Source organism: Candoia aspera, chromosome 4 (assembly GCF_035149785.1).
Source record: "Candoia aspera isolate rCanAsp1 chromosome 4, rCanAsp1.hap2, whole genome shotgun sequence".
Taxonomy (NCBI): Eukaryota; Metazoa; Chordata; class Lepidosauria; order Squamata; family Boidae; genus Candoia; species Candoia aspera.
Window position 1 is genome coordinate 52,278,279 of NC_086156.1, and position 23,625 is coordinate 52,301,903.

The 23,625-nt window shown below is 42.4% G+C and overlaps 1 protein-coding gene across 1 annotated transcript in view; it reads left to right on the plus strand.

Moving 5' to 3' along the window:
- ULK4 (unc-51 like kinase 4) overlaps positions 1 to 23,625 on the plus strand; it is a 214,459-nt gene that overhangs the window by 45,081 nt on the left and 145,753 nt on the right. Inside the window, exon 18 of the mRNA XM_063304147.1 lies at positions 2,507 to 2,590. Within this exon, the coding sequence (XP_063160217.1) occupies positions 2,507 to 2,590 (84 nt within the window). The remainder of the gene's footprint in view (positions 1 to 2,506; positions 2,591 to 23,625) is intronic.

The window sequence follows — 23,625 nt, forward strand, 5'->3', positions numbered from 1 at the left end:
AAGTTCATTTTTTTCTGTTTTAGGCAAGGGGTTTCCAGTCAGCAATAAACTCAGATATTGTCTTTTCTCTGATCAAAGAAGTCAATTTAGCCTTCTCAGCTTGTTCCATCATCTTCACCAATCATTCCTCCATTGTGGGTAATCCCAAATCTTTCCATCTTCTAACAGATCTAATTTCCAGTCTCAGAATCTCCAATCACAGTGCTTTTTCAAGGAATGCTGAGTGTTAGATTATCTCCCTATTCCAGATCAATATACAAACTATTATACCTATCATATATAATTTAATAGATTTCTTAGCCATGCATATTTCTATAACGTCTATAGTTTTCATAGAAATTAACTGCTAGACAATGGGCAATATTTTCAAATAAGATGAGCTTATTTGTGCATAAAAAGCTTTGTGCCTGTCTTTCTAAAACTTTGCAGGTTTATCACCTCAGAAGGGTCCAGTGTGCCTGTGAATATAATTCTGATCAAAATCAAAGATTCTTTTTAAAACAGTCAGTATCTGAAATATCAGTGTTCCTGCACCATTTTTTCCTGAAATTAGACAAACCTAATTCCATTTGAACATGTTATTTTTATAACAATGGTGGTGGTGTTAGTTGTTTCAGCTGTTTATGGCTTTTATATAATAGAGGGAAGCATAGCATTTCAGTTCTTTGAATTTCATTTTGGATTTGGGTTCCATAGTAAATTCAGTACTGTAGCTTCTGATCTGGTCAGATTGAAACCGCCTGTTTTCTAAAGTGCTGAAAAAAGAATCTTGTGCTTAGGATAAGTCTATAGCTGAAATCTGTGGAGAAGGAAAATGGAGAAGTATGATTTGAATTATAAAGCAGTGGGGAGGGAGAGATTGGAGAAGAAAGGAATTATCTTCTTGTGGACATAGGTCTTTAAGGGGGGAAGCAGTACCTAAAGATAATGCTTAAAATGATTTATGGACAGTAACTGTGGAATTAAGGAGCATAATGGAATTCATCCTTGGTAATTTTCAGCATCTAAGTTCCATTACAATAGATACAAACGTTAGACAGGTTGTCATAAATTCTCTTGCTTCAGATTTTTTTTTAAACTTGATTATTGTAACTGAAACCCTTTTTCAGAAAGCCGTTACATTCTAGTCACATAATAAGCCTTCTGTACCTGGCAATTTATGTCCAATTGTAGAGCTGTTAACTTTTTTTTAAAAAAATTATTTTTATCTGTTTTATTTAATATTCTGGAAACTCTGCTATTCATTCACATTCAGATTGGGATCCTATTATTTCCTTCTATTGAAGTGTCATCAGTAAAATTCCGTGCTTTTTGATACTGGTAATATACACAATTTCTCTTTAACACAGTTTCAAATTGAAGTAACACCTCTAAAAAGTGTTTTCTGTTTCCCTAGAAATATATTCATTAAATGCTGCTTCTAGAAGTTTTAAATTTTGCCATATTAGTTTTCTAGTCAGTTCTTAAGGTCACTAACTGAGCGTATTAAACCTGAATTAAAATGAAGCAACAATATCAGTGCAAGATAACTGCATTTAAATTACATTGCATTTTTGAACATGTTCACATCTCATCACAAGATACATCTATATCTGAAATATGTTCCATCAAATACATCTTGTGAAAATAAATGGAATGCTCAGGAAATGGTTTAACATGGATTAGGAAGTAATCAAGGATATGAGATATCCTCTTGGTTGTTCAGTGCCTGTATGGATAAATACATAAAGTTGGTCAAGGATGTGAAAATAAATTACTTTCATATACAGACAGTGCTAACACCCAGATGATCTGCACCAAATGTTAGCTAAATTTTATGATGCAGCAAGGAATATGATTTGAAAATTAATGTTTCAAGGACCAAGGTGAAGATATACATACTGGTCTATGACAACTATGAAAGAAGTATGTTAAGGTGGATTGGTCATATGGAGAGAATGAGTGAGCATTAAATCACATAACAAATAGATGAAGGACAAGTGAAAGGTCAAGAGTGAAAAGAATACTTAAGAAGTTGTGGTTGGTTAGAACTGATGAGGTCCTCAACAAGAGAGAGGTAAGATTTAAAGGTTAAAAGGCAAGGTGTTAAATAGTGTCTGGATATGGTGAAAGAAAGGATGGTTCACAAAGTTACAGGTATTGTCCTGGTGTAAATTATATTTAGCGGTATTTCTTTTTCTTATATCTTTGATTACTTTGGGTTATTTTATCTTTTCTTCTGTACTCTGCATAATCTTCTTTATCCTGAAAGGGAATAACATAATGGATGTCATTCATGCAGACAACCATATCAGAAAACAGATCCATATGAGAAGAAATGATTTAGAATGGTTGCTAATTTGTGACAATTATGTGTAAAAAAATCTAAACAACTCCCATAATATAAGGTATAATTTTAAAAACATGAACTCATTGTTGCATTTTTTAAATTATAATTTTTACAATAAAGGGAAAACATAATTTTACTTTTAAAATTTCATTTCTGGTCTTTGCACTTCATTAACAGGAAGGAAAAAAAGAGCAGTGTGGAGAGTGCTGCGTCCTTCCTTCAGTTACTTATACTGTGCTAATGAGGTGCCTTCGGGAAGGAGTAAGTTGTTCTGTTGTTCTCATTTTCTCAACTGTAATAATTCTTTAGCCATTGTGTGAGGATTGTAGCCTGCAGCAGTGAAGAACTTTGTTAACAAGGGATTGCTTCTGAATTTAAATCATAATAAAACCACCCACAGAAGAATAAAATATTTTTAAAAATGCTTTTTTCTGTAAGATCATCATCTATAAGTTGACATTTGATTTTGAAAATATAAAGTGGCTTAGTTAACATTATTTCAAGTTACAGAAACTTTATTAATGAATATTTTACAAATTAAAAATCCTATTGCATTATGCATTTGTAGGTTTCTGATATTTATAGGTGTTCTCTACACCTTTTGATATGCCATTTATGTGATGTCTGCTCTTGAAAAATATCAGTGATGCCCCCTCCAAAATAAATACTAATCTTGGTTTGCTGCTTCATATGTTTAATTTAGGAATAACTTTAAAGTTTAAAATCCAAGGCATAAAATCCTTATTCATAAAATGCTGGTAAAACTTTTTACAAGTAGAGAAAAATATATCAAGGAAACACCTTTTTCCTTCAGATTTTTTTCATTTGTATACTGTATTATTGCTGAACTGGGAAGAATGGGGTTATCTTAAATATCATTGAGAAGAATTTAGTTGTTAATTGTTAATGGCATCAAAAATAGGAGTAGAATGTGGCCATAATTTTCTATTGCATGGCCAAAGGAAATGTGAAACATATGGGGTAATAATGCTAATATTTTCAACAACAGTTCAGAAATAATATTTTCAGTACTACAAACAGATATTGTCCTAACGGCCAGGAACCACGCTGAGACAAGGAATAGGTCTCTAGTGTTTTATTACTGCTACATAGACAGAAAATCCTAACAAACTGAAGAAGCGTGGGAAAAACCCAGACAGATAAACCCCAAAGTTAAGGCGGGTCTGATCTGTGTCTCTTTGAATGGCTGCTTAATTCCTCAGTACTACGCATGCATTTTCCCCCCTGGATAGAGGCCCCCTCCTGCTCACCATCAGTATTCATGACATCACCCTCCCCTCCAGATTCACATTCCATTTCAGCCCCCTCCCTTCCAGAGGTCTCATAAGAGTCCATCTCCCCCCCTAAGCTCCCATGGGAATTGGGCAATGATGGAAATTCTTCAAAGGAAAACTCCAAGGACAAATCAGTGCTGCTCTCCAGGTCTGATAACACTTCTGGCCCAGGTGGCTGCTGCTGGAAAATAGCTAGATAATCAGAAGATTCTTCCCCCCTCCCCCTTGGGAAATGCAAGCCCAAGGTGGAGGGCTGCGGCTCCCCCTCCTCCTCTTGCTCTGGCCTCAGAGCCTCAGACGGGGTGGAGGTTGCCAACTTATGAACTCCTCTGCTTGGGATTCCTCTGCTTGCTCAGTCAAGTGAGGAATCTCTGGTAGAGTGCAAGGCTTGGGTTTGTGAGGGAAAAACTGATGGAATCGATGAACCAGCGTTGGTGCATGCACATCTCTGGCATTCTCCCACGTGCTCTCTTCCTCAGGGTACCCTTTCCAGTGTATGAAATATTGGATGCCCCTTCCCCTCCTCCTAGAATCCAGAATTTCCTTGACTTCATATTCCTCCTCCCCCTCCACAATTACTGGAGGTGGGGGGGGCATTTGTGATCGCAAGGTACTTGGGGGAGGGTCCTTGGCTAGCAAGGCTCTGTGAAAGACTGGATGGATTTTCATGGATGCTGGCAGCTTTAAACGATAAGCCACTGGATTTATCTGCTGTGCTACAGTGAAAGGGCCCACAAACTTAGAGTCCAACTTCTTGGAGGGCCTGGTAGAGGTCAAAAACTTAGTAGAGGGCCATACTTTGTCTCCTACTGCAATCGCTGGCCCCTCTTGTCTGTGAGCATCTGCAGCTCTCTTGTAAGCACTCTTTGCCCTGTTCAGCTGCTCCTTTAACAACTCCTGTGCGGCTTGTTGCTCTTTAAGAAAATCAGCCACGGCTGGAACAGTTCCCTGCTGGGAGGAGGTGGGCGACACCCAAGGGTTAACCCTGTAAAGTGCTTGGAAAGGAGACATCTTGGTAGAGGATTGCACAGAGTTGTTATAAGTAAATTCTGCCATGGGGAGCAGGGCTGGCCAATTGTCTTGCTGATAAGTGGTGTAACACCTGAGATACTGCTGTAACCATTGGTTAATTTTCTCAGCTTGCCCATTACTAGCCGGATGTTGTGACAATGATAGGTGGATCTGGACCCCTAATGACTGGAAAAGGGCCCTCCAGAACCTGAAAGTGAACTGTGGGCCTCTGTCACTCACCAAGTGATTTATCATGCCTCTATACCGAAAAACATGGTCCATAAACAACTGCGCTGTGGCTTGCGCAGATGGGAGGCCCTTGCAAGGAATAAAATGCGCCATTTTAGTGAAAAGGTCCACCACCACTAGTATGGAAGTCAGCCCCTGGACCGGGGGTAAATCAGTGATGAAATCCATGGAGATTGTATCCCAAGGCCTACTGGGGGTGGGTAGGGGTTGCAAGAGACCTGTAGGCTTCCCTGGGAGAGGCTTGACTCATCTACAGGTATGACAAGAAGCAACGTAACCCTTTTTGTCTGCAGTCATCTTAGGCCACCAGTAGTCTCTCAGAGCTCTATGGAGAGTTTTGAAAACACCTCCGTGGCCTGCCGTTTGATGGTCATGGCAAAGTCTCAGTACTTCTTCCCTCAATGAGGGGGGAATGTATAATCGCCCGCTATGCCAGAGGATTCCTGCCTCCACATTAAAGGGGGAGGCAGTGTCTTGCGGGCCCCTCTGGAGGTCATCCATCCTGGCCCTGGCATATGGGTCCTGTTGCTGCTGAGCTCTGACTCTTATAAATAGGTCCTCTGCTTGTCTGCCTGCTGCTAAAACCTGTCTGGTTCCCCCTCATAGACTGCTGAAAGTTGTGAAGTTGTACTATAGTAGCCTGTACCTCCTGGTGAGTAGCGGGGGTTGCCTGAGTGGATTGAGACAGGGCATCTGTCAAACGGTTCTGTACCCCGGGAACATAGGAAATAACAAAATTGAAACAGGAGAAAAACTGGCTCCATCTGATTTGGCATGGGGTGAGGGATCTGGTGTTTTGTAGAAGCTGTAAATTCTTGTGATCGGTGCAAACTTTCACAGGAAAGGTTGCACCTTCTAGCCAGTGCCTCCACTCTTGAAATGCTGCTTTAATTGCTAGCAACTCCTTGTTAAAAACATCATAGTTTCTCTCTGCTGGTGAGAGCGTGCGGGAGAAAAATGCACAAGGGAGCAATGTATTCTCTGTTTTGTTTGTATATTGCAATAAAACCGCACCAATAGCAATATCTGAAGCATCTGAATGCAGTATGAATTGCTTCGTGGGATCAGGGTGCTTTAAAAGCGGCTGGGATGCAAAGAGCTGCTTAAATTCTTGGAAGGCTGCTTGCTCCCTCTCCCCCAAAATGAATTTTGATCCTTTCTTCAAAAGCTGTGTGAGGGGTTTAGCCCTGTCACTAAATTTATTTATGAATCTCCTGTAAATATTGCAGAACCCTAGAAATCTTTGTACCTCTTTCACATTTCGGGGGGGTTGCCAAGAGAGAATTGCCTGGACCGTAGAAGGATCCATGGATATGCCTTCTGTTGATATTTTATAGCCCAGGAAATGTAATTCAGTTAAATCAAAGGCACACTTCTCTAGCTTGGCGAACAGCTTGTTCTCTCTCAGTCTTTGTAAGACACTACGTACATGGGTTACATGAGTTGTAGCATACTCACAGAATATTAATATGTCATCTAGATAAATGACCCTTCAGCAAAGGATCGTTACCTTGTCATGGTGCTGGAGCTTGAGCACCTCAATGATGCCATCAGCTAAACCGTGAAGGGCCACCCAAGACAGGAAGGTCATGACAGAGAGGTCAGACTAAATGCGATCCCTGGGGAAGGTAATGGCAACCCACCCCAGTATTCTTGCCATGAAAACTAAATGGATCGGTGCAACCAGAGATATATCGGTATACCATCGGAAGATGAGACCCCCAGGTCGGAAGATGGTCAAAATGCTACTGGGGAGGAACAGATGCTACTGGGGAGGAACAGAGGATGAGTTCAACTAGCCCCAGACGTGATGACGGAGCTAGCTCAAAGCCGAAAGGACGGCTAGCGGCCGACGGTGCTGGTGGTGAAGGGCGAATCCGATGTTCTAAGGATCAACACACCATTGGAACCTGGAATGTAAGATCTATGAGCCAGGGCAAATTGGATGTGGTTATTGGTGAGATGTCAAGATTAAAGATAGACATTTTGGGCATCAGTGAACTGAAATGGACTGGAATGGGCCACTTCACCTCAAATGACCACCAGATCTACAACTGTGGACAAGAGGACCACAGAGGAAATGGAGTAGCCTTCATAATTAATAGTAAAGTGGCTAAAGCAGTGCTTGGATACAATCCAAAAAACGATAGAATGATCTCAATTCAAATTCAGGGCAAGCCCTCTACCATCACCGTGATCCAAATATATGCCCCAACCACAGATGCTGAAGAAGCTGAAGTAGAGCAGTTCTATGAGGATCTGCAGCACCTACTGGACAACACGCCTAAAAGAGATGTTATTTTCATCACAGGAGACTGGAATGCTAAGGTGGGCAGTCAAATGACACCTGGAATTACAGGTAAGTATGGCCTGGGAGAAAAAACGAAGCAGGACATAGGCTGATAGAATTTTGCCAAGACAACTCACTCTGCATAACAAACACTCTCTTCCAACAACCTAAGAAGACGGCTTTATACATGGACTTCACCAGATGGACAACACCAAGATCAGATTGACTACATCCTTTGCAGCCAAAGGTGGCGGACATCTGTACAGTCGGTAAAAACAAGACCTGGAGCTGACTGTAGTTCAGATCACGAACTTCTTCTTGCACAATTTAGGATCAGACTAAAGAGATTAGGGAAGACCCACAGATCAGCTAGATATGAGCTCACTAATATTCCTAAGGAATATGCAGCGGAGGGGTAGAATCGATTTAAGGGACTGGACTTAGTAGATAGGGTCCCGGAAGAACTATGGACTTAAGTTCGCAACATTGTTCAGGAGGCGGCAACAAAATACATCCCAAAGAAAGAGAAAACCAAGAAGGCAAAATGGCTGTCTGCTGAGACACTAGAAGTAGCCCAAGAAAGAAGGAAAGCAAAAGGCAACAGTGATAGGGGGAGATATGCCCAATTAAATGCAAAATTCCAGAGGTTAGCCAGAAGAGATAAGGAATTATTTTTAAACAAGCAATGCGCAGAAGTGGAAGAAGACAATAGAATAGGAAGGACAAGAGACCTCTTCCAGAAAATTAAAAACATCGGAGGTAAATTCCAGGCAAAAATGGGTATGATCAAAAACAACGATGGCAGGGACCTAACAGAAGAAGAAGAGATCAAGAAAAGGTGGCAAGAATATACGGAAGACCTGTATAGGAAGGATAACAATATCGGGGATAGCTTTGACGGTGTTGTCAGTGAGCTAGAGCCAGACATCCTGAAGAGTGAGGTTGAATGGGCCTTAAGAAGCATTGCTAATAAGGCAACAGGAGATGATGGCATCCCAGCGGAACTGTTCAAAATCTTGCAAGATGATGCTGTCAAGGTAATGCATGCTATATGCCAGCAAATTTGGAAAACACAAGAATGGCCATCTGACTGGAAAAAATCAACTTATATCCCCATACCAAAAAAGGGAAACACTAAAGAATGTTCAAACTATCGAACAGTGGCACTCATTTCACATGCCAGTAAGGTAATGCTCAAGATCCTGCAAGGCAGACTTCAGCAATTCATGGAACGAGAATTGCCAGATGCACAAGCTGGGTTTAGAAAAGGCAGAGGAACTAGAGACCAAATTGCCAATATCCGCTGGATAATGGAAAAAGCCAGGGAGTTTCAGAAAAACATCTATTTCTGTTTTATTGACTATTCTAAAGCCTTTGACTGTGTGGGCCATAACAAATTGTGGCAAGTTCTTAGTGGTATGGGGATACCAAGTCATCTTGTATGCCTCCTGAAGAATCTGTATAACGACCAAGTAGCAACAGTAAGAACAGACCACAGAACAACAGACTGGTTTAAGATTGGGAAAGGAGTACGGCAGGGCTGTATCCTCTCACCCTACCTATTCAACTTGTACGCAGAACACATCATGCCACATGCTGGGCTTGAGGAATCCAAGGCTGGAGTTAAAATCGCTGGAAGAAACATTAACAATCTCAGATATGCAGATGATACCACTTTGATGGCTGAAAGCGAAGAGGAACTGAGGAGCCTTATGATGAAGGTGACAGAAGAAAGTGCAAAAGCTGGCTTGCAACTAAACCTCAAAAAAACCAAGATTATGGCAACCAGCTTGATCGATAACTGGCAAATAGAGGGAGAAAATGTAGAAGCAGTGAAAGACTTTGTATTTCTAGGTGCGAAGATTACTGCAGATGCTGACTGCAGTCAGGAAATCAGAAGACGCTTAATCCTTGGGAGAAGAGCAATGACCAATCTCGATAAAATAGTTAAGAGCAGAGACATCACACTGACAACAAAGGTCCGCATAGTCAAAGCAATGGTGTTCCCCGTAGTAACATATGGGTGCGAGAGCTGGACCATAAGGAAGGCTGAGCGAAGGAAGATCGATGCTTTGGAACTGTGGTGTTGGAGGAAAATTCTGAGAGTGCCTTGGACTGCAAGAAGATCAAACCAGTCCATCCTCCAGGAAATAAAGCCAGACTGCTCACTTGAGGGAATGATATTAAAGGCAAAACTGAAATACTTTGGCCACACAATGAGAAGACAGGACACCCTGGAGAAGATGCTGATGCTAGGAAGAGTGGAGGGCAAAAGGAAGAGGGGCCGACCAAGGGCAAGGTGGATGGATGATATTCTAGAGGTGACGGACTCGTCCCTGGGGGAGCTGGGGGTGTTGACGACCGACAGGAAGCTCTGGTGTGGGCTGGTCCATGAAGTCACGAAGAGTCGGAAGCGACTGAATGAATAAACAACAACAAGGTAAATGACCAGATACTTATCTAGTAAACCAGAGAAAATTTGATTCATAAATCGGGAAAATATGGCTCCTGCATTAGACAAGCCAAAGGGCAAAACAAGGTACTCAAATTTACCAAACCTGGTATCGAAGGCAGTCAGATATTCATGCCCCTCTTTCATCCGGATCAGATTGTACGCATTCCTGAGGTCCAACCTAGTAAAAATGCGTGCTTTCTGTAAGCGATCCAGCAGATCAGATATTAGGGGGAGTGGGTAATTTTCCTTTACCGTGACCTTATTGAGGGAGCTGAAATCACACACCACTCTCATGGGTGCCTCTTGAGCTGCCAGTTCCAACGGGTCAGGCTTCTTTGGTACGAAAAAGGTAGGAGTAGACGCTGGGGAAGCAGATGGTTGGATGAAACCCTTTTGGAGATTAGAATCCAAGTAATCCTTTAAGGTGGCTAGTTCCTTGGGGGACATGGGATATTGTTTTCTTGCTGGAATCTTGGCTCCTGGTATCAACTCAATCGTGCAATCACAGTCCCTATGGGGAGGTAGTGCTGTGGCCTCTTGTTCGCTGAAAATATCTGCAAAATCTGCATACTTGGCTGGCAACTGGACCCCCCCCCTTGCTTCTGTGACTGTGTTGGTTGCTGGAGAGAGGAGAGCGGCTTGAATCTTATGGTGCTGGCATTCCTTAGCTGGGAAGGAGATTGCTCCCGTAGTCCAGTTCAACAATGGGTTGTGGATCTTCAGCCAAGGTGTGCCCAGGACTATAGGCACATTAAGTGATGCAGTAACATAAAGTTGGATCCACTCATTGTGGTCTCCCGTTGTTAGTTGCAAAGGTTCTGTGAACCTTCTAATCGGCCCTGCCATGAGGGGCTGGCCGTCAATGGTCTCCATTTCTATGGGACGTGGCAATTCTATGGTCGGGATGTTGAGGCCTTGTACAGTCTGTACATCAATAAAATTGGTGGAAGCTCCGGAATCCACGAGGGCCTCTAGCTTGACCTGGTGTTCTGGGTTTATCTGCATTATGACTGGTAAGTAGTAAAAGGATTGCCTGGAATCCTCGGAATGAGTCCTTCATAATTGATTTATGGTCTCCCTGCTGAGCTCTGTGGAGGGAGAGCAACGGAGTTTCCCTGTTTGGAAGTCAAGGTGGAGGTGGCTCTTGGTTCTGCTGCTTGCCCTGTGGCTCTTACGGAATTTGCTTGGCTTCTCGCTGGGCAAGCTCTCACCATGTGCCCCTGGACTCTGCAGTAGAAACAGAGGGCTCTCTCTCTCCTTCTCGGTCTCTCAGCCTCGGAAATAAGCCTCCTGCTCGCCCCGATCTGCATCGGCTTCTCCGGTCCTGAGTAAAGAGATGCTGCGGAGAGAGCTGGAAATCCTGGAAGCGCTCTGAGGCCCCTGTTTCTCCCTGGCTGCATCTGTCTGAGAATTTCTAGCCTGGCGTCTACAACCACAGACAGCTGATATAAACCTTCTAGGGTAGCTAGTGTTCCCTGGCGCACTAATTCATTTTTAATTTCTTCATCCAGCCCCTGTTTGAATTGGTCTTTCAAGGCACTCTCATTCCAGTCCAGATCTCCTGCTAACAGCTTGAAATCAGCAATGTAGATTCCCACTCTTTTGTTGCCTTGCTTGAGCTTCTGAATTGTCCAGCTGGCAGTGACATCTCTGATTGGGTCGTCAAAGTGTGCTCGGAACCCTGCCAGAAAATTCTGGTAGTCATTGAGAATTGGGTCATTGTTCTCCACCATGGGAATAGCCCATTTGGCTGCTGGGCCCTTTAGCAGACTTAAAATGAAGGTGACTCTGGTTCTGTCTGTGGGAAACTCTGCCGGTCTGCTGTTGAGAAACATTGTGCACTGTGTGAGAAAGGTTCTCAGCTGTCCTGCTTCTCCTCCAAGCTTCTCTGGTAGACTGCCCTGGGATCTCAAGACTACTGGTGGAGCTGCTGCTGCTGCTGCTGGCACCGGTTGTGGGTTAATCGGAGCTGGTTGTTGTAACTGCTGTAGCATGGCTGCTTGTAACGTGTTGATCTGAAGATCTATTTGTTGATGTTGTTGTTGCAGTGCTGCTGCCAGTTGTTGGATGGCCTGCCAAATTTCCTGGTTTTCCGAAGACATTTTCCCAAATGTCTCTTCCTTTTTTTTTTTTGTTCCTCCCTCTTTCAGTGGGAGTAGAGAGCTTGTTAGGATTGATGTCCTAACAGCCAGGAACCACGCTGAGACAAGGAATAGGTCTCTAGTGTTTTATTACTGCTACATAGACAGAAAATCCTAACAAACTGAAGAAGCGTGGGAAAAACCCAGACAGATAAACCCCAAAAGTTAAGGCGGGTCTGATCTGTGTCTCTTTGAATGGCTGCTTAACTCCTCAGTACTACGCATGCGTTTTCCCCCCTGGATAGAGGCCCCCTCCTGCTCATCATCAGTACTCATGACAGATATAAATGAAAAGAAAAATAATAAAGAAACAGAGAAATGATTGATGAAGAAAGCTCAAGCAACTGAGATAGTGTCCTAATACGAGTTTTAAAAAACCTGAAGTCTCTCATAAGGAAAAAGAAGTGCTTTTTAAAACATCAAAGCAAGGTGCACAGTGAAGTGGTTATCTTCTTAGACATCGAAGAGTTTCGTTCTGTAGTGAAGTCTATCTTTACCTGGGTGGTAAGCGATGTTCAGAACCTCCAAGAAGCTTACCTCCATCTTACTTACATCTGTCTATAAACATATAAGAAGCTTTGCTACCATTTTATTCATTTTATCTGTCTAGACAAATTCTGGGAGAAATTATTCATTATTGGGCTTTCTCCTGCCTCCTTGTAATGTTCACTAGAGGCATATTAGCTGTCCACTGAAGTCACCCATTCCAAATAGAATTATACTTGGAGAAATGTTCTTTATTTCTTAACATTCTTTGTTTTGTCTTCATGGCTGACTCATTGAATAAGACCATTGAAGGAGGAATTCTAAACCTTATCTGGCTAAACTAATCTCCTTTGGTAAACTGATCTAAATAGATCATCCCACTTTATTACTTTCATGTTTTCAGCTGGACCTCAACTATGGATAACACAATCACAAATATCAGGATATTAAACCAATGGGAATAGGGAGATTAGGTTCTCGAGTACTGGAAAATGATTTTAAAAATCACCAAAGGAAAAAAGAAGTAAGTACTTTACTATTCTTTAGTTGCCCATGGTGCCTCCCACTCTATTTTATTTGGAATAATAATTTTGAAAATTCAAATACTATCTTTTATTCAAAGTAAGGAATAAAAAATAAAGAACAATTTTCTCAAGAAAGAACAAAATCCAAAGAAAGAACAAGGAAGCAGTGGAGTACCTTCTCTCTAATGCTGGAGTTAGCAGCGCTCCATCTCTCTACAATCTCTAGCCTGCAATAAAATCAAAATAAGGAAGCAGTGAAATTTAGGTACATACAGTATTCATCAGCTGCCTATACATGAAAATAATGAGGTCTATCTTAATTTCTTCATTGCAGTGATTTACACTGATTTACACAATTGTGTACCACATGGCTCCCATTCAGGTTATTTGCAACCATCATAGTATTAACACTTTCAGCCTTGAGTTGATAGTTCTTCTGTTTTATCAAAATCTGTTATTTTCTTTTTTCTTTTTAGTCTTTATCGTTTCATGTAAATTCCTGAGAGCCATTTGTTAATATACCTTGTCCTCCTGATGCCATCATCTGACTTTTGGCCTTATGGCTTGGAGTGGCTGAGCTCTCAAGTACCAATATGTTACAGGAGCAAATTCCCAGAATGCAAACATTCACATATCAGTAGTACTCCAGCATTGCTCCTCTTTGTTATACAATAGATGGGTCTGTTTACCAAATTTGTGTTTTACCATTTGACTTCTCCATACTCCAAATGTTTATACAGTTCCTTTTGTTGTGTTTCACCACCTGCTAAGTATCACTGTTCCCTTATATAGATGACTGGCTTCCAATTGTATATTCATAGCCTAGGGTATCTCACTACATAGGTCAAGACTTTCTGCTATAGTATAGTGCCTGGGCTTCCAGGTCAAATTTTCTCTTGCAGGTTATTCAATTCATAGAGGCAGTGATACGGAGCCACTTCCCTACCACTCAGTCTATTTTACTGATTATACAAAAGCTTTTGACAACAACCAGTTGTGGATAGCTGTAAATAATACGGGTGAACAGGGCTGCCTCATTTGTCTTTTGAAGAATTTGTATGATGGCCAGGAAGCAATAGTTAAAGCAGAATATGAAGCAACTAAAAGGTTCAGAATATGGAAAAGAATGCACCAAGGTTGTTTCCTGTCACCTTAATTAACTTACATGCAAAATATATTATGAGATTCTGCATTAGAAGAAATAGAATTTGGAATTTCAATAGCCAAGTGAAACAAGCACCTCAAATGTGCTGGGGTTTTGTGTGTGTGTGTGTGTGTGTCAGAAGGACCTACCAAGGTGCTTCTGTGTTGAAAGGATTTGCTGGTGATGTCACCATTGCCCAGGGGACACCTGAAGGGGCTCCTTTCATGTCCCTGTTATTTTTCCACCGAAGTGGTACCTATTTATCTACTTGCATTTGCATGCTTTCAAACTGCTAGGTTAGCAGGAACTGGGACAAGTTGGCGGGAGCTCACTCTGTCACGTGGCTTGCGCTCTCAGATTTCGAATTGCTGAGCTGCTGACCTTAATGGTCCTCTGACTCAGCTTCCTAACCACTGAGCCACCGCAGCCCATTAATGTGCTGGTGAAACTGCTTTGATAGCTGGAAGTGAGGAAGACGTAAGACATTTCTTGTTTAAGATGAAAGAAGTGAATGCAAAAGCAGGTCTGTTGCTCAATAAAAAATCCTTAAGGTTCTGTCACAGGTAATACTGGACTATAAGAAAAGTTGATTTTTTAAAAAAATATGCCCCTTAATTGTGGTAGAGAGTATTGTTGAGAATACCATGGTCTACAATAAGAGCAAATCATTCAGCACTTGATGCTGTAAAGCTGCTCACAATCATTATTAATGAAGCTAAAGCTTCAATATTTTAGGTACATAACACTAAGGCAAGAGTCACTTCACTGCATCACTGAAGATCCTGATGCCTGGAAAAATTGAGGGCATGACAGAAGAAGCTGACAGAAGACCTTGTGGCTAGATATTACCATGTTGTTATGGTACAAGCATGAACTTCTAAGATATCAAATAAGCTATTTTTGACAGATAGTCCGGGCAAAATGATATCCATTGGGTCATAAAGAGTCTGAAGTGACAGGATGACTAGACCACAACAATATGAATGTGGGTTGGTGCTAGATATGAAAAGAAGACTAAGGCATTTCTTTTAGTATTTTAATTTCTTATTATCTAAATGATAGTAGATAATTATTTAACAAGTTGTTCTCTTTTATGTGATTGTTTTGAATATATCTACTTTTGTTTAGCCTACGGTTATTTAATAAGACGTAGATTTTAGAATAAAACACCATCTATTGCTATAATTGTTGTATTTTTCTAATCCATCTATATTGGAAAATAGTTTATCCTGTATGGGAGAGATTGAAGGTTTGGTGAAGGTAATTTGTTGTTTATTCGTTTAGTCGCTTCCGACTCTTCGTGACTTCATGGACCAGCCCACGCCAGAGCTTCCTGTCAGTCGTCAACACCCCCAGCTCCCCCAGGGACGAGTCCGTCACCTCTAGAATATCATCCATACACCTTGTCCTTGGTTGGCCCCTCTTCCTTTTGCCCTCCACTCTCCCTAGCATCAGCATCTTCTCCAGGGTGTCCTGTCTTCTCATGATGTGGCCAAAGTATTTCAGTTTTGCCTTTAATATCATTCCCTCAAGTGAGCAGTCTGGCTTTATTTCCTGGAGGATGGACTGGTTTGATCTTCTTTCAGTCCAAGGCATTCTCAGAATTTTCCTCCAACACCACAGTTCAAAAGCATCGATCTTCCTTCGTTCAGCCTTCCTTATGGTCCAGCTCTCGCAGCCATATGTTACTATGGGGAACACCTTTGCTTTAACTATGCGGGCCTTTGTTGTAAGTGTGATGTCTCTGCTCTTAACTATTTTATCAAGATTTGTCATTGCTCTTCTCCCAAGGATTAAGCGTCTTCTGCTTTCCTGACTGCAGTCAGCATCTGCAGTAATCTTTGCACCTAGAAATACCAAGTCTTTCACTGCCTCTACGTTTTCTCCCTCTATTTGCTAGTTATCAATCAAGCTGGTTGCCATAATCTTGGTTTTTTTTGAGGTTTAGCTGCAAGCCAGCTTTTGCACTTTCTTCTGTCACCTTCATCATAAGGCTCCTCAGTTCCTCTTTACTTTCAGCCATCAAAGTGGTATCATCTGCATATCTGAGATTGTTAATGTTTCTTCCAGCGATTTTAACTCCAGCCTTGGATTCCTCAAGCCCAGCATGTCGCATGATGTGTTCTGCATACAAGTTGAATAGGTAGGGTGAGAGTATACAGCCCTGCCGTACTCCTTTCCCAATCTTAAACCAGTCCGTTGTTCCGTGGTCTGTTCTTACTGTTGCTACTTGGTCGTTATACAGATTCTTCAGGAGGCAGACAAGATGACTTGGTATCCCCATACCACTAAGAACTTGCCACAATTTGTTATGGTCCACACAGTCAAAGGCTTTAGAATAGTCAATAAAACAGAAATAGATGTTTTTCTGAAACTCCCTGGCTTTTTCCATTATCCAGCGGATATTGGCAATTTGGTCTCTAGTTCCTCTGCCTTTTCTAAACCCAGCTTGTGCATCTGGCAATTCTCCATGAATTGCTGAAGTCTGCCTTGCAGGATCTTGAGCATTACCTTTCTGGCATGTGAAATGAGTGCCACTGTTCGATAGTTTGAACATTCTTTCGTGTTTCCCTTTTTTGGTATGGGGATATAAGTTGATTTTTTCCAGTCTGATGGCCATTCTTGTGTTTTCCAAATTTGCTGGCATATAGCATGCATTACCTTGACAGCATCATCTTGCAAGATTTTGAACAGTTCAGCTGGGATGCCGTCATCTTCTGCTGCCTTGTTATTAGCAATGCTTCTTAAGGCCCATTCAACCTCACTCTTCAGGATGTCTGGCTCTAGCTCACTGACCACACTGTCAAAGCTATCCCCGATATTGTTATCCTTCCTATACAGGTCTTCCATATATTCTTGCCACCTTTTCTTGATCTCTTCTTCTTCTGTTAGGTCCCTGCCATTGTTGTTTTTGATCATACCCATTTTGGCCTGGAATTTACCTCCGATGTTTTTAATTTTCTGGAAGAGGTCTCATGTCCTTCCTATTCTATTGTCTTCCTCCACTTCCGCGCATTGCTTGTTTAAAAATAATTCCTTATCTCTTCTGGCTAACCTCTGGAATTTTGCATTTAATTGGGCATATCTCCCCCTATCACTGTTGCCTTTTGCTTTCCTTCTTTCTTGGGCTACTTCTAGTGTCTCAGCAGACAGCCATTTTGCCTTCTTGGTTTTCTCTTTCTTTGGGATGTATTTTGTTGCCGCCTCCTGAACAATGTTGCGAACCTCTGTCCATAGTTCTTCCGGGACCCTATCTACTAAGTCCAGTCCCTTAAATCTATTCTTCACCTCCACTGTATATTCCTTAGGAATATTAGTGAGCTCATATCTAGCTGATCTGTGGGTCTTCCCTAATCTCTTTAGTCTGATCCTAAATTGTGCAAGAAGAACTTCGTGATCGGAACTACAGTCAGCTCCAGGTCTTGTTTTTACTGACTGTATAGATGTCCGCCACCTTTGGCTGCAAAGGATGTAGTCAATCTGATCTTGGTGTTGTCCATCTGGCGAAGTCCATGTATAAAGCTGTCTCTTAGGTTGTTGGAAGAGAGTGTTTGTTATGCAGAGTGAGTTGTCTTGGCAAAATTCTATCAGCCTATGTCCTGCTTCGTTTTGTTCTCCCAGGCCATGCTTACCTGTAATTCCAGGTGTCATTTGACTGCCCACCTTAGCATTCCAGTCTCCTGTGATGAAAATAACATCTCTTTTAGGTGTGTTGTCCAGTAGGTGCTGCAGATCCTCATAGAACTGCTCTACTTCAGCTTCTTCAGCATCTGTGGTTGGGGCATATATTTGGATCACGGTGATGGTAGATGGCTTGCCCTGAATTCGAATTGAGATCATTCTATCGTTTTTTGGATTGTATCCAAGCACTGCTCTAGCCACTTTACTATTAATTATGAAGGCTACTCCATTTCTTCTGTGGTCCTCTTGTCCACAGTCGTAGATCTGGTGGTCATTTGATGTGAAGTGGCCCATTCCAGTCCATTTCAGTTCACTGACGCCCAAAATGTCTGTCTTTAATCTTGACATCTCACCAATAACCACATCCAATTTGCCCTGGCTCATAGATCTTACATTCCAGGTTCCAATGGTGTGTTGATCCTTAGAACATCGGATTCGCCCTTCACCACCAGCACCGTCGGCCGCTAGCCGTCCTTTCGGCTTTGAGCTAGCTGCGTCATCACATCTGGGGCTAGTTGAACTCATCCTCTGTTCCTCCCCAGTAGCATTTTGACCATCTTCCGACCTGGGGGTCTCATCTTCCGATGGTATACCGACATATCTCTGGTTGTACTGATCCATTTAGTTTTCATGGCAAGAATACTGGGGTGGGTTGCCATTACCTTCCCCAGGGATCGCATTTAGTCTGACCTCTCTGTCATGACCTTCCCGTCTTGGGTGGCCCTTCACAGTTTAGCTCATGGCATCATTGAGGTGCTCAAGCTCCAGCACCACGACAAGGTAACGATCCTTTGCTGAAGGGTGAAGGTGATACAGTTATGTTTTATGGGTACACTTTTGCCACTAACATAAATCATATGATCATAATATGACAAGTGGAGTGCTCCAGGATAATCAACCAAACATTAGTATATTCAAACATCCTTTCCAGAGAACTAATTAAGCAGTATATGGCACAATCTTTCTGCTTACATACTCTTCGATAATAGACCTCAGAGGGGCTCAAGCAAATCCGTCTCAGATTTCAGCAAATTAAATTAGCTTGATAGGCTCATTGCTTCAGCAAAGGATCGTTACCTTGTCGTGGTGCTGGAGCTTGAGCACCTCAATGATGCCATGAGCTAAACCGTGAAGGGCCACCCAAGACGGGAAGGTCATGACAGAGAGGTCAGACTAAATGCGATCCCTGGGGAAGGTAATGGCAACCCACCCCAGTATTCTTGCCGTGAAAACTAAATGGATCAGTACAACCAGAGATATGTCGGTATACCATCGGAAGGTGAGACCCCCAGGTCGGAAGATGGTCAAAATGCTACTGGGGAGGAACAGAGGATGAGCTCAACTAGCCCCAGACATGATGACGCAGCTAGCTCAAAGCCGAAAGGACGGCTAGCGGCCGACGGTGCTGGTGGTGAACGGCGAATCCGATGTTCTAAGGATCAACACACCATTGGAACCTGGAATGTAAGATCTATGAGCCAGGGCAAATTGGATGTGGTTATTGGTGAGATGTCAAGATTAAAGATAGACATTCTGGGCGTCAGTGAACTGAAATGGACTGGAATGGGCCACTTCACCTCAAATGACCACCAGATCTACTACTGTGGACAAGAGGACCACAGAAGAAATGGAGTAGCCTTCATAATTAATAGTAAAGTGGCTAAAGCAGTGCTTGGATACAACCCAAAAAACGACAGAATGATCTCAATTCGAATTCAGGGCAAGCCATCTAACATCACAGTGATCCAAATATACGCCCCAACCACAAATGCTGAAGAAGCTGAAGTAGAGCAGTTCTATGAGGATCTGCAGCACCTACTGGACAACACGCCTAAAAGAGATGTTATTTTCATCACAGGAGACTGGAATGCTAAGGTGGGCAGTCAAATGACCCCTCGAATTACAGGTAAGTATGGCCTGGGAGAACAAAATGAAGCAGGACATAGGCTGATAGAATTTTGCCAAGACAATTCACTCTGCATAACAAACACTCTCTTCCAACAACCTAAGAGACGGCTTTATACATGGACTTCACCAGATGGACAACACCGAAATCAGATTGACTACATCCTTTGCAGCCAAAGGTGGCGGACATCTGTACAGTCGGTAAAAACAAGGCCTGGAGCTGACTGTAGTTCAGATCACGAACTTCTTCTTGCACAATTTAGGATCAGACTAAAGAGATTAGGGAAGACCCACAGATCAGCTAGATATGAGCTCACTAATATTCCTAAGGAATATGCAGTGGAGGTGAAGAATAGATTTAAGGGACTGGACTTAGTAGATAGGGTCCCGGAAGAACTCTGGACAGAAGTTGGCAGCATTGTTCAGGAGGCAGCAACAAAATACATCCCAAAGAAAGAGAAAACCAAGAAGGCAAAATGGCTGTCTGCTGAGACACTAGAAGTAGCCCAAGAAAGAAGGAAAGCAAAAGGCAACAGTGATAGGGGGAGATATGCCCAATTAAATGCAAAATTCCAGAGGTTAGCCAGAAGAGATAAGGAATTATTTTTAAACAAGCAATGCGCGGAAGTGGAAGAAGTCAACAGAATAGGAAGGACAAGAGACCTCTTCCAGAAAATTAGAAACATTGGAGGTAAATTCCAGGCAAAAATGGGTATGATCAAAAACAAAGATGGCAAGGACCTAACAGAAGAAGAAGAGATCAAGAAAAGGTGGCAAGAATATACGGAAGATCTGTATAGGAAGGATAACAATATCGGGGATAGCTTTGACGGTGTGGTCAGTGAGCTAGAGCCAGACATCCTGAAGAGTGAGGTTGAGTGGGCCTTAAGAAGCATTGCTAATAACAAGGCAGCAGGAGACGACGGCATCCCAGCGGAACTGTTCAAAATCTTGCAAGATGATGCTGTCAAGGTAATGCATGCTATATGCCAGCAAATTTGGAAAACACAAGAATGGCCATCAGATTGGAAAAAATCAACTTATATCCCCATACCAAAAGGAAACACTAAAGAATGTTCAAACTATCGAACAGTGGCACTCATTTCGCATGCCAGTAAGGTAATGCTCAAGATCCTGCAAGGTAGACTTCAGCAGTTCATGGAGCGAGAATTGCCAGATGTACAAGCTGGGTTTAGAAAAGGCAGAGGAACTAGAGACCAAATTGCCAATATCCGCTGGATAATGGAAAAAGCCAGGGAGTTTCAGAAAAACATCTATTTCTGTTTTATTGACTATTCTAAAGCCTTTGACTGTGTGGACCATAACAAATTGTGGCAAGTTCTTAGCGGTATGGGGATACCAAGTCATCTTGTGTGCCTCCTGAAGAATCTGTATAACGACCAAGTAGCAACAGTAAGAACAGACCACGGAACAACTGACTGGTTTAGGATTGGGAAAGGAGTACGGCAGGGCTGTATACTCTCACCCTACCTATTCAACTTGTATTCAGAACACATCATGCGACAAGCTGGGCTTGAGGAATCCAAGGTTGGAGTTAAAATCTCTGGAAGAAACATTAACAATCTCAGATATGCAGATGATACCACTTTGATGGCTGAAAGCGAAGAGGAACTGAGGAGCCTTATGATGAAGGTGAAAGAAGAAAGTGCAAAAGCTGGTTTGCAGCTAAACCTCAAAAAAACCAAGATTATGGCAACCAGCTTGCTTGATAACTGGCAAATAGAGGGAGAAAATGTAGAAGCAGTGAAAGACTTTGTATTTCTAGGTGCAAAGATTACTGCAGATGCTGACTGCAGTCAGGAAATCAGAAGACGCTTAATCCTTGGGAGAAGAGCAATGACAAATCTCGATAAAATAGTTAAGAGCAGAGACATCACACTGACAACAAAGGTCCGCATAGTTAAAGCAATGGTGTTCCCCGTAGTAACATATGGCTGCGAGAGCTGGACCATAAGGAAGGCTGAGCGAAGGAAGATCGATGCTTTTGAACTGTGGTGTTGGAGGAAAATTCTGAGAGTGCCTTGGACTGCAAGAAGATCAAACCAGTCCATCCTCCAGGAAATAAAGCCAGACTGCTCACTTGGGGGAATGATATTAAAGGCCAAACTGAAATACTTTGGCCACATAATGAGAAGACAGGACACCCTGGAGAAGATGCTGATGCTAGGGAGAGTGGAAGGCAAAAGGAAGAGGGGCCGACCAAGGGCAAGATGGATGGATGATATTCTAGAGGTGACGGACTCGTCCCTGGGGGAGCTGGGGGTGTTGACGACCGACAGGAAGCTCTGGCGTGGGCTGGTCCATGAAGTCACGAAGAGTCGGAAGCGACTAAACGAATAAACAACAAAGGCTCATTGAGTTTCTAGAACACTGTGACAATCCATGACCATTTTCCAGCCAATATGTTACAGTTATCTGTCCTAGGGCATGCTTGATCTCATTATTGGCTGCCATAGATAGATTTTACAAAAATGTTAAAGGGTATATTTCTGCATAGTCAAAATTACCGCTTTACATTGCTTGAGGTTTGTTACCATCATAATAGCTATAATCTGTTATCTGGATTTGATTATTTAAAATGTATTTTTTAATTTATGCTGAGTTTGAAGCATTGTGCCTAAATAAATAATTTGAATTACTGTTTTTAAACTAAGATTCACATTGTTAACCTTTGAATTATCAAAATATTTTATAAATATTTTTCTAGTTTTATTTGATGTATGCAGGAAGCTCCATCTGAAATAGAAGTTGAATTACAGACACCTTTGCTACCTATTATGTTCACTCATTAGGAAGACAAGGTGTTTTTTTTCCCCATCAAATAATGTCTGTGAAAAGGGGAGGGAGGCATTTTACATTCAATGAGAAGCTGTGAAAAATTGGCGGAGGAACAAATGGCTGTGGAAATCTATGGACATTATGAGACATTACTGAATGCACTTACAATATATAGGTACCTTTGAAAATTAGCTGCAACCAGGAACTTGGGAAAGACTGCTCACCTGGTGAATTTTCATTTTGGTATGATGTTTTCTTCTTTTACCCTTGTTTACTTCCTCCAGTTTTATTTCACCCTTTCTCTCACCTTTCCAGTGCAGTTGCCCCTGCACAATCTCCATCCTGTCTGTATTTTTTTTATTTATTTAGTCACATTTATAACTTCTGTCTTCTGTTTTTATTATTTCTGCTAGAGGCAGGGAATGCATAGCTGTGGGCATATACTTTTTTGCATATGTGTATATGCAAGGGATTTATATGAGAGAATATGTAAGAATATTTGATATATTTGATATATTCAGCTGAACCCTGGTAAGATGGAGTGGCTGTGGGTTAATGGCTCTTCCATATCTGGGAGATAGTCATCTTTGTTCTGGATGGGGTTGCACTGCCCCAAACAGAGGCGGTGCGTAATCTGGGGGTCCTCCTGGACTCACGACTCCTGCTCAAAGAGCAGGTGGCAGTTGTGGCCAGAAGGGCATTCGTGCAACTTCGTGTTGTACGCCAGTTATGCACTTTCCTGGAACAAGAGGCCCTTCAAACAGTCACTCATGCCCTGGTTATCTCCCACATAGACTACTGTAATGTGCTCTACATGGGGCTACCCTAGAAGAGTATCTGGAAACTACAGCTGGTCCAGAATGCAGCCACATGGGCTATTTTTGGTGCCCCTAGAAGGGTGCATATAACACCTCTACTACACAAGCTGCATTGGGTACCAGTTTGCTTCCAGGTCCAGTTCAAGGTGTTCGTTATCACCTTTAAAGCCCTACATGGCATGCGGCCAGGCTACCTGAGGGACCGCCTTTTCCCTGTTACATCAACCCGTCCCACCCGATCATGCAGAGGGGGCATGTTGCAGGCCCCGTCGGTAAGAGAATTCCCTTTGGTGGGGTCCAGGAGGTGGACCTTCTCTGTTGTAGCTCCTGTCCTCTGGAACATTCTACCTCCAGAGGTGAGGTTAGCCCCATCGCTCCTGGCCTTCTGGAGGAACCTGACTCTGCCACCTGGCCTGGGGTGGGGAGGGGAGTAGTCACATTTAGGCATGGCTAATGCCCTAGAGTGCTCGTCACATAAAAGGACTGAGTTAGATCATC